General features: G+C 63.7%; 1 protein-coding gene across 1 annotated transcript in view; it reads left to right on the top strand.

The window, feature by feature from the left end:
- Nucleotides 1-5,527: 5,527 nt before the first annotated feature.
- The window catches only part of ARHGAP35 (Rho GTPase activating protein 35), a 10,530-nt gene continuing 1,822 nt past the window's right edge, over nucleotides 5,528-14,235 (top strand). Inside the window, exons 1-3 of the mRNA XM_035308803.1 lie at nucleotides 5,528-9,421; nucleotides 12,639-12,783; nucleotides 13,937-14,014. Coding sequence (XP_035164694.1) covers nucleotides 5,726-9,421; nucleotides 12,639-12,783; nucleotides 13,937-14,014 — 3,919 coding nt within the window. The 5' untranslated portion in view covers nucleotides 5,528-5,725. The remainder of the gene's footprint in view (nucleotides 9,422-12,638; nucleotides 12,784-13,936; nucleotides 14,015-14,235) is intronic.

Here is a 14,235-nt window from a genome sequence, read left to right as displayed (position 1 = left end):
TCCGAAGCTCCGCGAGGCCGCGGCCTCCCCGGTCCCCCCCCCCCCCCCCCGGCGGGCCCCCCCCCCCCCCCCCCCCCTCTCCGTGGGGGGGGGGGGGGGGTAACCGAACTGGGGGGGGGGCGGGGGTTAAATCCCTTTTTTCTGTTTTTTTCCCCCGTTTGGGGAACGTCCCATCCTGCGGCTGTCCTTGGGGTGGGGGTGAAGCCCCTGCCCCCATCCCCGGGGGCTGCTCCCGGGGGGGCCGGGGGGCTCCTTCCCCGCGCCCCCAGCCCGTGCTCGGGGGGCACTGGAGGGTCCTGTCCCGGCGCCGCTTTCGGGTCCCGTGAGGTTTTTTTGGTGCTGTCCCCTTTTTTTTTTACTGCTTTTCCCCCGTTTGGCAGGGGGCTGCGACCAGCTTTGACCAAACCGCGGCGTTTTGTCCCCAAACTCCTTTCCAGCAGGCGCCGCGCGCTCGGCAGCTTTGAATTCCCTGAAGGGCTCGCGGGCACGCGGGGCTGCTCCTGGGCACCCGGTGCAAGGCGTCGCGACGTGCCCGGGGGTCTCCTGGCTGGGGGCTGTGCGTCGCGATTCCGGGCTCGGGGTCCGTCCCGGCTCGGGGTCCGTCCCGGCTCGGGGTCCGTCCCGGGTCAGGATCTGTCCCTGCTCCTCGCGGAGCTTTCAGCGAGGGACAGGAGCTGCTGGCCGGAGAGCGAGGGGTGCCCGCGGTGCTCCACGGACCTCGGACCAGAAAATTGGGATCTCTCCGTGGAACGTGGGCCAGAGATGGAGGATTTCTCCACCAAACATGGACCAGAACTTGGGGATCTCTCCGTGGAACGTGGGCCAGAAATCGGGGATCATTCTGTGGAAGCGGACCAGAAATCGGGGGTTTCTCCACCAAACATGGATCAGAAAATTGGGATCGCTCCGCGTGCCATGGACCAGAAAGCGGGGATTATTCCATGGAACGTGGGCCAGAAATCAGGGATATTTCCACCAAACATGGACCCGAAATTGGGGATTGCTCCCTGGAGCCTGGACCAGAAGATGGGGATCATTCTGTGGAAGAAGACCAGAAATCGGGGGTTTCTCCACCAAACACGGGCCAGAAGATGGGGCCAGAAGCAGGCGGAGGCCCCAAGAAGCCGCGGACGGACCCGGCGCCTGGCAGAGCCCGCTGCCGATCCCCCCGGCTTCGCCCAATTAATGATCCTCCGGCCGCACCGAGCTAATTGGCGTCTCCTAGGATCGGGGCGGGCAGCCTGGCGGGGCCGGGGCCGCGATCGTGGCTCCTTCCCCGACAGATCCCCGCCGCTTTGACAGGGCTCCCCCGGCGCTGACTCACCTGGGCTTGGACGTTGCCCTCGGTTTGGTCGGGAAGCGAGGCTTGGTCGCGGGCACGGCGCGCGAGGGCCCGGAGCTGGAGGTAAGCGGGGCGAGCGCTGCCCGGCCGCGACCCGGCCCCGACGCGGCCGCGCTTGGCCTTCGCCTTGTGCCTGGAGGCTCCCCGGGGCTTCGGCAGGGCCCCGGTGGCCGGCGCGGGACCCACCCCATGGCGAGGCCGAGCCCCTTCCCTCTGCGTCCCGGGATCGCCGCCGTCTCGGCCCCTCGCCGAAAAGCCCGGCGCGGACGCGAGGTGCCGCTGAGCCGCAGCCGGGCGCTTTGAGCGTCGGGGTTATTGTTGTTATTTCTTTATTCTTCTTCCCCTTCAGCCCGAGAGATTTTAATTGACCCAGCTGGGGAGAGAGCGTCCCGGCCACCTGGCCCCCCGCCAGCTCTTCCACCATTTAAGCCGGGAGATATCCCGCAGCCCTCAGATAACGCGCCGGCCGGCCTCCCTGCCCCGACATACCCCGGGACGCCCGGCAGCGCTTCCCCGGGACACCGGGACCTCCCGCGGCCGCCCCCGGAGCCTCCGGCTCGGCCTTCCCGGGGCTCCCCGCGGGCTCGGGGGACGTGCAGCGGCTCCAAGCGCGGTGCCCGAGCCCCGGCTGTGACCCCGTGGCTGGGGGGTGTTGGCTCGCTGATGCCGAGAGGGCGGCTGCAGAGCGGCCCCTGGGGTCGGTATTTTCCTTTTGGGGTCGTTTTTTTCCTTTTTTTTTATCAAAAATGAGAGCAGCTGCCCCAGCGCCGGGCCGTGGACCTGCTGCGGGACGGGGCTGGTTCCCCGGGGGACGCGGCGTGGTCCCGGTGCGCTTCTAACTTAAAGCCTCGGCTGACGACACGTGAAGCAGCTACCCCAAAGCTTCCTTTTTTGTGTTTTTTTTTTTTTAATGAAATGGTCCCAGTTCCGTCCCCGCTCCCCCTCGGGCACGTGGGAGGGAGGCACTCGGCGTCCTTGAGCCATTTGTGCCCTTTTTTCCCCCAATTTCCCACCAGGAGCGCCGCTCCGGCCGAATTCCAGCCCTGTCACCTCGAGCTTTGCGGGCGAGGCGAGGGAAGCCGGCTGCTGCGACGCTTCCCAGCGTTCAGGTGTCCGAGGCTGGAAAATACCTTTTTTTAATTATTATTCTTGATTTTTTTCCTTCCCTTTGGCTCGGCTGCTCGAAAAGGGGGAAAAAAAAAAACCCTACGGTGGGGATCCGTGCGTCCTTTTTCTTTCCTCCTTCCTCGTCCTCCCGCGTCACCTCTCCGCCCGGGCTCCGCGGGGAGGGGATGGCAGCGTAAATGAGTAACTCCTGACTCAGGCTTTTAGGGGAGAAAACGAAAGCCAGCTCCCGGCGGGGCCGGCCGCAGCCGGGGGGGGCCCGGAGGAGGGAGCGGCGCCAAGCGGGGACCCCGGGACGCGGCGCTGGGAGGACGGAGAAGGGTTGGGGCGAGCGATGAGCCCTGCAGGACCCGCGGCTGGGGGGGTTACGGGTGAGCTGTTCCCCCCCGTCCCACCCCCGGGGCGAGCCGGCCGGCCGCTTCCCCGCCGCGGGCAGAAAACCCGGCGGCCACCCCAAACCTCAATTCCCCGCTTTTAGCACCGAAACGTCAAAGGTTTGGAGCCGATGGGCAGGGGGAGGGCGCTGAGGAGGGCGAGCGTCGCTTTTCGCAGAGCTGCAGCCATTTGTTGTTGTGTTCTTCCCAATTACCCGCGTCCGACGGGCCCGGTTTTGGGTCAGGAACCCCGATTGCGCTGCGTTTGGGCGCCTGGCCGCCGGGGCTGGGCGCGCGAAGGATCCCGAGCGGGACGAAGGCGGCGGCGCTGGAGGAGGTGCCCGGCGAGCTGCCCCCGCTGCAGTTGCCTTTTGCTCCCTGAGCCCGTTCCTGGAAAGGCTTTTGCAACCGGCGCGCCGTGCCCTGCCCGCGCCGGGGGCCGACGGCACGCGTGGCATCGGGGGCAGCGAGGGACCCCCCCCCGCCCCACGTCCCCTCGCTCCCTTTGCTTGTCGGGGATCTGGAGCACGGAACCCAGCGGATCCCTCCCGGAGCCGACCCTCAGCTTCGCGGCGGGTGGCTTTTTTTTATTTGGCAAAAATAATAATAATAAAAAAAAAACAATGAGGAGGGGGCGGCAGGGCCGGGTCGGGGGCCAGCGGGGTGCGGAGGTGCTGGCGGCGCCCCCCCCGCCTGCGAGCAGCCCATCTGTGCCCCAGATTAAGGCGTTTCGGCCCCAGATGCTTCAAGCTCAAAGCGCCCCTCCCGGGGGTGCCGGTGACCCATTTCGGGCACCCGCGGGCGCGCTGAGGAAGGGGACGAGCGGGAGGGACCCCCCGCTGCCGGCAGCCCCCTTTGCGCCCCCGCGCTGGTCTCGGGTTGACGTGGGAAACGTGGCGGGCCCTTTTTTGGGGTCGTTTGTGAAGGTTTCGTGTTTTCAAAGGGGAGGTTTTGTCACCTGTTGGCAGGATTACGCCCAGAGGGATGCCGGCTTGGACGGCGCGCGGCCACCCCCTCCAGGGACGGTCCTAACCCCCCCCCCCAGGGTTTGTCGTCCCTCTGCTGACGGCCGCGAGGACGGGGAAGGATGAAAGCCTCCCCGGGGCTGCTCCTCGCCCCGTCCTGCCGACTGGGGGAAGCGAAAGGGGACCGCCGACGCCGTCGTCACCGCTGCGGTTTTCCTTTGGCTTTCCGCGGGTTTCGGTTAGCCGCGCCGCAGCCCAGGGCCCCTCGGATGCCCGCGGCCCGACCGCTCCCGTGGAGGCCGGCGCGATTCCCACGGCCCCATCCCAAGCCCTAAAATCGCCGCCGTTTCTCCGCTCGGTGCTTCCTGACCCCGCGGGGGGCGGGCGGGGGGCGAAGCGAGGGCCACGGCTCCGTGCCCCAGAGAGGATGGAGGAGAGCCGCAGCACCCTGAGGCAGCGCCGTGGGGCCGGGCGCCCCTCCGTGCCCCTCCGCGCCCCTCCGTGCCCCTCTGCACCCCTCCGTGCCCCTCCGTGCCCCGTGTCCTGCCCCGTGCTCAAAATGGGGAAAAAAGCGAGGGTTGAGGAAAATCAGGGCGCAGCAGCAGTGCTCCCCCAGGGCTGCGGGAAGGCCGCGCGAGCGGCGCCCGGCCCCGGCCAGCCTCCCAGGGAGTAGCTGCATTCCTTAAAATTCAGCGATGAGTAATTATTCAAAATAATTAAGGGTTTGACAGCTGCTCGGCAGCATAGTTTACATTGCACCGGTGCTGCGGTTGTTCCGCCCTTGCACCCGCCGGAGGCTCGCCCCGAGGAGCGACACGCGCTGCGGGTGCGTGGTGCTCCTGCAGGAAGCATCGTGCTCGGCGACGAGCCGGAAAGGGCGGCCGCGCCGCGGGCAGGATCCTAAAACCGCCCCAAATCCCCGCGTCTCACCCCCCCCGTCCCCGCGTCTCGCCCCGATTCCTCACCTCTTCCCTCCTCGCGCCGTGCGAGCCGGTACCTCGGCTGCTGGGGGCGGCGGCGCCGAGGGGCTCGGCGAAGGGACCGGGCGCTGGGGTAGGTTCTGGGGAGCGCGCGGCGGCGTTTCGGGTTCGCGGCAGCCTTTGCGTGTTGGGTAACCCGGCCCCAGGAGAGCAGAACTGGAAGAACTGCCTCGTCCGGCCACCCCAGCGGGCGCAGGGAGCCCCGGCCGCGCGCTCCCCGGGTGTCATCTGCACGCGAGTTAATTCGCCTCTCCCGGAGCCGCGAAACCCTTTTCGCTCGCCTGTTGTAAAACAAACGAGGCCAATTGCCGCGTTTTGAGGGCGCTAATTGGGATCCAGGGCGCTAATTGGGATCGAAGGGCGCCGGCTGGGAGCGCTCCTTCCTCCGAGGAAGACGCCGCCGCCGCGGCTCCGAGCGCGCCCGGGGCTCCTCGGCAGGGCTTTAGCCGGACCCTTCTCCTCCTGCCTCTTCCTTTCTGAGCCGCTCTGATCCTGTCAGACCAAGCCGCGGGTGAGAGCGCTCGTCCCGCCGGCGGACGTGGTGTCAGCCGGTAAGCCGGTGCTGCGCTTGGTCGCTGTCGAAGAGCAAAAGCCGGGCCAGGTCGTTCTGCTGCTCTCGCTTCATTTTTGGGGGTTAAATCCCAGGAACGGGGCTCGCCGGGGCGGTCGCGCGTCCTGGCGCTCGGTGGCGCGGGGGGAATCGGGTCTGCTCGGCGCTGACGCTCCTTTCTCTTCCTCCTAGGGGTGAACGTCGGCCGCCCGACGCCGGGGATCGGCGAGAACTGAGCCGCTGCCGGCGCGCGCGGTATGGGCACGAGGCGTCTCCTCGCCCCGGCGCCCCGCCTGGCCTGAGCGCTGCCCCCCCGCCGCCCGCCACGCGCCGGAGCCGCGAGCACTAATCCTCTCGGAAGCGGTGGGCTGGGACAGGATGTGCGGACGATGATGATGGCAAGGAAGCAAGATGTTCGCATTCCCACCTATAACATTAGCGTGGTGGGGTTGTCGGGGACGGAGAAGGAGAAGGGGCAGTGCGGCATTGGGAAGTCCTGCCTTTGCAACCGCTTCGTCCGGCCCAGCGCCGACGAGTTCCACCTGGACCACACTTCGGTCCTCAGCACCAGTGACTTTGGGGGAAGGGTCGTCAATAACGACCACTTCCTCTACTGGGGGGAGGTCGTGCGCTCCCTGGAGGACTGCGCCGAGTGTAAAATGCACGTGGTGGAGCAGACGGAGTTTATCGACGACCAGACCTTTCAGCCGCACCGCAGCACGGCCCTGCAGCCCTACATCAAGCGGGCTGCGGCGACCAAGCTGGCGTCGGCTGAAAAGCTCATGTACTTTTGCACTGATCAGCTCGGGCTGGAGCAGGACTTTGAACAAAAACAGATGCCGGACGGAAAGCTGCTGGTCGATGGCTTTCTTCTTTGCATTGACGTTAGCAGGGGTATGAACAGGAACTTTGACGATCAGCTGAAATTCGTTTCGAACCTTTACAATCAGCTCGCCAAAACGAAAAAGCCCATCGTGGTGGTGCTGACCAAGTGTGACGAGGGCGTGGAGCGGTACATTAGGGACGCACACACTTTTGCCTTAAGCAAAAAGAACCTCCAGGTGGTGGAGACGTCGGCCAGATCCAACGTGAACATCGACCTGGCCTTCAACACCTTGGTGCAGCTAGTCGACAAGAGCCGGGGAAAGACGAAAATCATCCCCTACTTCGAGGCTCTGAAGCAGCAAAGCCAGCAGATCGCTGCCGCCAAGGACAAGTACGAGTGGCTGGTGAGCCGCATCGTCAAGAACCACAACGAGACGTGGTCCAACGTCAGCCGCAAGATGCAGGCCTCGGCGGAGTACCAGGAGTACGTCTACCTGGAGGGGACGCAGAAAGCCAAGAAGCTCTTCCTGCAGCACGTCCACCGCCTCAAGCAGGAGCACATCGAGCGCAGGAGGAAGATCTATCTCGCCAAGCTCCCCCAGGCGTTCGAGGCCCTCATCCCGGACCTGGACGAGATCGATCACCTGAGCTGCGTCAAGGCGGAGAAGCTCCTGGAGGCGAAGCCGGACTTCCTGAAGTGGTTTGTCGTCCTGGAGGAGACCCCCTGGGACGCCACGAGCCACATCGACAACATGGAGAACGAGCGCATCCCTTTCGACCTGATGGAGACCCAGCCCGCCGAGCAGCTTTACGAGGCTCACCTGGAGAAGCTGAGGAACGAGAGGAAAAGAGCGGAGATGAGGAGAGCGTTCAAAGAGAACCTGGAGACTTCCCCTTTCATCACGCCTGGGAAGCCCTGGGAGGAAGCCCGCAGTTTCATCATGAACGAGGATTTCTACATGTGGCTGGAGGAGTCCATCTACATGGACATCTACAGCAAGCACCAAAAACAGATCATCGAGAAGGCCAAGGAGGAGTTCCAGGAGCTGCTCCTGGAGTACTCGGAGCTGTTCTACGAGCTGGAGCTCGACGCCAAGCCCAGCAAGGAGAAGATGGGCGTCATCCAGGACGTGCTGGGAGAAGAGCAGCGGTTCAAAGCCTTGCAGAAGCTGCAGGCCGAGCGGGACGCCCTGATCCTGAAGCACATCCATTTCGTCTACCACCCGACGAAGGAGACGTGCCCGAGCTGCCCGGATTGCATCGACTCCAAGATCGAGCACCTGGTCAGCTCCTGCTTCATCAGGCCGCCCGAGCGCAACCAGAAGAACTTGCTCTCGGACGCCAACATCGACAGGATTAACCTGGTGATCCTGGGCAAGGACGGGCTGGCGCGCGAGCTGGCCAACGAGATCCGGGCGCTGTGCACCAACGACGACAAGTACGTGATCGAGGGCAAGATGTACGAGCTGTCCCTGCGGCCGATCGAGGGCAACGTCCGGCTGCCCGTCAACGCCTTCCAGACGCCCACCTTCCAGCCCCACGGCTGCCTCTGCCTCTACAACTCCAAGGAGTCGCTGTCCTACGTCGTGGAAAGCATCGAGAAGAGCAGGGAGTCGACCATGGGCCGGAGGGAGAATCACTTGGCCCACCTTCCCCTGACGCTGATGCTGGTCAACAAGAGAGGGGACACGAGCGGCGAGACGCTGCACAGCCTGGTCCAGCAGGGCCAGCAGATCGCGAGCAAGCTGCAGTGCGTCTTCCTCGACCCCGCGTCCGCGGGCATCGCCTACGGCCGGAACATCAACGAGAAGCAGATCAGCCAGGTTCTGAAGGGGCTGCTGGACTCGAAGCGCAACCTCAACCTCGTCAGCTCCACGTCCAGCATCAAGGACCTGGCGGACGTGGACCTGCGCATCGTCATGTGCTTGATGTGCGGCGACCCCTTCGACGCCGACGACCTCCTCGCGCCCATCCTGCAGTCGCAGACGTACCGGCCCTCGCCGTGCGGCAGCAGCAGCTCCATCCTCCTGGAGCTGGCCGTCGGGCCGCACCGGCGGCGCCTGGAGCTCTCGCTGCTTTCCTACCACTCGTCGTTCAGCGTCAGGAAGAGCCGCCTCGTCCACGGGTACATTGTGTTCTACGCGGCCAAGCGCAAGGCGTCCCTGGCCATGCTCCGTGCCTTCCTGTGCGAGGTGCAGGACATCATCCCCGTGCAGCTCGTGGCGCTCACCGACGGCGCCGTCGACATCCTGGACAACGACCTGAGCAGGGAGCAGCTCACCGAGGGCGAGGAGATCGCCCAGGAGATCGACGGCAAGTTCACCGCCATACCCTGCAGCCAGCCGCAGCACAAGCTCGAGATCTTCCACTCGTTCTTCAAGGACGTGGTGGAGAAAAAAAACATCATCGAAGCCACCCACATGTACGACAACGTGGCCGAGGCGTGCAGCACGACGGAGGAGGTGTTCAACTCGCCTCGGGCGGGCTCGCCGCTCTGCAACTCCAACCTGCAGGACTCGGAGGAGGACATCGAGCCCCCGACCTACAGCCCCTTCCGGGAGGACCCGGCCGTGCCCGCCCTGCCCAAAGACCACTCGAAGCTCTCCATGGAGCTGGAGGGGAACGACGGCTTGTCTTTCATCTCCGTCATGAGCACTTTTGAAAGCAAGCTGAACAACAAAGTACCTCCTCCGGTGAAACCAAAGCCCCCCGTGCATTTCGACATCACGAAGGGGGATCTGTCGTATTTGGAGCAGGGCCATCGGGACGGGCAGAGGAAGTCGGTGTCTTCCAGTAGCTGGCTGCCCACGGACAGCTTCGATCCCTCCGACTACGCCGAGCCGATGGACGCCGTGGTCAAGCCGAGGAACGAGGAGGAGAACATCTACTCCGTGCCCCACGACAGCACGCAGGGCAAGATCATCACCATCCGCAACATCAACAAGACCCAGTCGAACGGCAGCGGCAACGGCTCGGACAGCGAGATGGACACGAGCTCGCTGGAGCGGGGCCGCAAGGTGTCGGCCGTTAGCAAGCCCGTGCTGTATCGGACGCGCTGCACGAGGCTCGGCCGCTTTGCCAGCTACCGGACCAGCTTCAGCGTGGGCAGCGACGACGAGCTGGGCCCGATCCGGAAGAAGGAGGAAGACCAGAGCTCCCAGGGGTATAAGGGCGACAACGCCGTTATCCCCTATGAGTCGGCGGACGGGGAAGACCCCCGGCGGAGGAACATCCTGCGCAGCCTGAGGAGGACGACGAAGGTAAGGGGCGCTCCTGGCCCGCGGCTGGCGGGCGAGGACGGAAACCTGCGAGCTGAGGGCAGAATCGCGTTTATTTTCTGCTGGTTTTACTGGGCGGGAGCTCAGCCGCTGCTGGCGCGGGCTGCGGGAAGCTGCAGTCGTAGGATCCTAGAGCATCCCGAGCTGGAAGGGACCCACAAGGATCAGCCCAGCTCCCGGCACCGCACAGCTCTGCCCAGAGATTCAGAGCGCGTATCTGAGAGCACAGCCAAACACTTCTCAAACACAGGCTCGGTGCCGTGACTGTGCCCCTGGGAGCCTGTTCCATTAAATAAACAAATACGTGAAATAAACGGCATTTTTCCCCTAGCAGTAGCAGCCGCTGGGTTTAGCAGCGGTTAGCTGAGCTATCGCTCGAGCCCCACGGCCGAAACCCAAGGCGTTACCTTGATGCCAGTGACGTCTGCGGTCCTTCACCTCGTCGGCTGCGCCCGCACTGACCCCGTCTCCGCCGTGCGCTTCCCGGGGGGCTCGCCCCGCGCTCACGAGCGACGGGTGTCCCCTCTGACAAGCCTCGGGCTCCGGCCAGCAGCCGCCCGGCTGCGCCGAAACGTGCCCGCGTCTGCCTGGCAAAGCGAAGCGGGGTCGGCGTTGCCGAGCGAGGCAGGGCACGAGGCTCGGAGCAGCGCCAGCGCCCGCGGGCGTCCCGGCGGAGCCGGGGCTTGGCCACCAGGTCCGCGGAAATCAGGCCGTGAAGGAAGCCGGGGCCCAGGCTGCTGGGACGAGCCGCCCGTCCTCCCACCTGCAGGGCTCCTGGAGGTCTCTTAAAGGCCACTGAGTGGTCGCGGCACACAGTAAATGATCACGGCACCGCGTGCCCGCCCTGCTCAGGGACCCTCTGGTGCCAGCGTAACTCCAGCTCCATGTCACGGTCACGCTGCTGTCCGTAGGCCCTCCAGCTGAGCCTTTTTCTCCCTTTTTCAGACAGAAATCTCTCCGTCCCGGAGAGGGAAACCCGGTGCCGCGTGGCTCCCCGGCAGGAAAGCCTAAAATCTCCGTCCCGCCAGCGCTGCCGGCCGGGCTCCTCCGCTGGGGACAACCCGGCTGTAACCAGGCTTTGTGGATGGTTTTCACGGGGGCTTTAGGGGCTCTCTGGGGCTTTTTGGGCCATTCTGGTCCTGGTGCTCAGCCCCCGGGTGAAGGTGACCCCGACACCGTCGGCTGGAGCTGCCCTTCAAGGGCTCCGTTGGCAGCGGGGTGGGGAACGCGAGGTTTATCTCCGCGGCTCCTTATCAGCCCCGGCGCGTTCGGCCAGCCCGACCCCGGCGTTTTGTGACTCTGCAGAAAAACGGGGAAATTTGGGGGGAGCAGGAGGCGCAGCCCAAAACGCGGGGACAGGAGCGACCCCGAGGGCGGCTTTTTGCTGGAAAAATGCCCAGTTTTGGGTCCCAGCGTCAGCTTAAAGTTGCACATTTGAAGCTTTTCAGCCCAAACTCCCCCTTTTTAACTCCCGTTCCCACGAAGAAAATACTTGCATGGATGGCAGAGGCGAAGCCGGAGGAGCTAAATATCTCCTTTCTGGGGGTTCCGAAGGCAAAACGCCCCAAATTTGGGTATTTTTGGCGTCCGGAGCTCCAGAAAAAGCAAAGCCGTGCTCGGCCGCCTGGACCCAGCAGAGGGAGCAGCGGGAGCTGCAAAAGCAATTAAGGAAATTAAAAGGCATTATTAATTTCCATTGGAAACGAAGGGCGAGCAGCCCTTAAATAGTCACCGAACAGGAAAAGGCCAAGGAGCCGCCGAAGGCGCTGCCGTGCCCGGGCTTGGGGCCCCCTGAGTGCCCCCCCAGCGGTAATTTGGGTGTTCTTCCCCCCCCCCCCCGCTGTTTGGTGACTGAAAATTTCCGATTTCTTGGTTTTTGACTTGGCAGCGCCATCCGGGGCAGGGGCAGAAACGCTTTTTTTTTGCAGCCAACACTGGCGTTTCGGCTAAAAGAGGCGAAACCTGAGAGAAACGAGAGCGGCGGTGGCAGCGCTTGGACCCCGTGCCCCCGCCAGGGCGCTTCGAACCTCCCCAAAACCCCTCATTTTGCCCCAAATGCCCCCGCTGGCGGGAGGCGCGGCCGTGCCCACAGCAGATTGCACCGAAATCCGCGGGATTTGGCACCAAAACCCGATTGAGGCGGGTGTCGGAGGTCCTTGGGGCTCCCAGCGCCTGCGGTCCCCTCCGCGGGGCTGGGCCGGCAGCAGCTGCCCCCGGCCTGCTTGGTGTATTTTGTCTCTTCCCTCGATGACTCACTTGGTAATTAACTTAATCAGCGGGCAGATTTCCTCTTCCCTTCCCCCCCCCCCCCCCTTCGGGTCCGATGTGCCGGGGGTGCGGCGGCCTCGAGGCTCGAAAGGTTCGGGGACGGAGAGGCCGTTTTCCACCCTAAAACAAGGGAATAAGTCCCCAAAAGGATCATTTTTTACTAAATCTCACAAATCCTTGCCGTTTTCTAGGCTGCCCGGCGGTGGCCGGCACTGCTGCGCTGGGGCTGAACCAGCGCCAGGGCTTGTTTTGGGTCACAACGGCAGCGTTTTGGGATCCAGCATCCCAGCACGTTGAAGCAGCTTCCCACCCCCCTTTTTCCCCAATTTTCCCCTTTTCTGGTGATTCCCTTCTACGCCTCTCCCAGCAAATGCCCAAAGGGGTTTTTCTAGCAAAAGACCGTGGCAAAGCACGTATTTATGGGAAAACAGCATTTATCTTCCACCGGAGGTGCGGCGTGGGGCGTGGGCGAGCGTCACTCCAAAAATGAGATTTTCAGCAAAAATACGCCCGGTTGCCCTCGGGGGGGGTGGCTCCGAGCTGGTTTGGGGAGGAAAACCCCAAAACATCGCCACGTTCCCCAAAAGCTGGCGGCAAATTTTGGAAAGGTCCCCGCGGGCTTTCCCCGCCTGCCCTTTTGCCCTCCCGCCACCCGTTTTGGGGAAAAAACGGGCGATATTACCACTTGAGTAGCCAGTCACCGAACCCGCTCAAAGCAGCGGGTGCCAGGAATTCCCTCGGGCGATTCCTGGTAACGAGGCTTCCCCGGGTAATTAGCGGTGCTTAACGGGCAGGTGCGAGCTTTGGACGCTTTCTGGGGGCCGCGGCGGATTTCTCCCTTTTTGGGCCCGTTTTAGCGGCCTGTGAAGAAACGGGAGGGTTTTTTTTTTGGGGGGGGGGGGCGCTGACCCCGCTCCGCTCTCTCCTGCAGAAACCAAAGCCCAAGCCCCGGCCGTCCATCACGAAGGCGATGTGGGAAAGCAACTACTTCGGGGTGCCGCTGAGCAGCGTGGTGACTGCGGAGAAGCCCATCCCCATCTTCATCGAGCGGTGCATCGAGTACATCGAGGCCACGGGTAGGGGCCTCCGCCGCGCGCTCGGCCTGGGTCGGAGCCCTGGCGGCTCGGCGGCGCCGCGGGGGCCTTGGGAAAGCTTTCTTCTGCCCTTAAAGCTCGGGGTTTTGGGGTGTTTTTTTTTTTGAGGTCTTACCCTCAGGGCGCGCCGTTCTGCTGGAGATGCATTTACCTCTCGTCCTTTATGAAAAACTCACCCCACCCGCACCGTGGATGAGGGGGCTGGCGGGGCTTTTTTAGGAAAAAAAAAAAAACAAAACCTTTGCCCCTTTCCCTTTGAGCACCTGGCCGGCGGCACACCATTTCTGGCAGTATTTGGTTGTTTTCAGAATTAAGGATTTTTCACCTGGTGGCAGCGGACAAGCGCCCGACCGCGCTGCTTGTATGGGTGGAAGCACAGCGCTCCCCAGGGCTGATTCAGCGCTCCTTTTTTGGTTTATTTTGGGGTGTTTTCCACCTGACTCGTGGCCGAGCAGAAACGTGCTTTTTTTTTTGACCCCAGACCTGAAGGACGAGGCGCAGCACGACCGAGAGCTGGCCTCCAGCCCTGCAGCAACGGCTGCGGGAGCGGGTTCACCAAAACCCTCTCTTCTGCCCTCATTTTCCACGACAGCTCTCCCCCCGTTCCGGGCGAGCAGGCTGGCGCGCGTCCTTCCACCGCTTGGCTTTTTTTTTTTTTTTTTACCATTAACACCGGAATTACCGGCGTTAAAAACCTTTAAAACAGGATCCGAGAGGGAAAAACGGGGGAGGGCGGCGGGAAGTAACCGAGCCGGCTGCGAGGCCGCGGCGCTGCTCCTGCCGGGGCTGCCGCAGACCCGAAGCAGCACAGAAAATGCCCCCAAAGCCCCCGACCTCGCGTCGGGGATGCGCTGCCAGGGGCTTTTATCCCCCAGCAGCCAAAGGGGCTGCCGGGGCCGGTCTTGGGGTGAAAGATGGAGATTTGGGCTCGCTTGGCCGCCAACGAGCTTATTTTGAATTCCGGCAGGACGAGCGGTGGCAGCTGCCGGGGGTTTTCAGCTCGCCCGAACACTGAGCCCTTTGTGTCCAGCCCGGGGTTCGCCCGTCCTCGAGGCCGGTCCGTTCGCCTCCTGTTCCTTCCCCGAGGAGGCAAATTGCTGCCCGCCTGCTGATTCTCGCTCTTTTTGCTCTCCAGGGCTGAGCACCGAAGGCATCTATCGCGTGAGCGGCAACAAGTCGGAGATGGAGAGCCTGCAGCGGCAGTTTGACCAGGGTAACGTCCGCGCCTGCAGCGGGACCCGGGGGGGGGCTGCCTCCGAGCCCTCCGGGAGCGGTCACAAACCGGGGCTTCGGAAATGCCCGGCTCCCTGGGGGCACGGTGCGGTGAGCCCGCGGCAAAGGCGTGTTCAGGAGGGATGGAAACCCGTCTTAAGAGGGGAAAACCCACTTTAAGAGAGGAAAACCCATTTTAACAAGGATGGAAACCCATTTTAA

The sequence above is a fragment of the Oxyura jamaicensis genome, chromosome 32 (assembly GCF_011077185.1).
Source record: "Oxyura jamaicensis isolate SHBP4307 breed ruddy duck chromosome 32, BPBGC_Ojam_1.0, whole genome shotgun sequence".
NCBI lineage: Eukaryota > Metazoa > Chordata > Aves > Anseriformes > Anatidae > Oxyura > Oxyura jamaicensis.
This window is presented reverse-complemented; position numbering and strand designations above follow the sequence as displayed.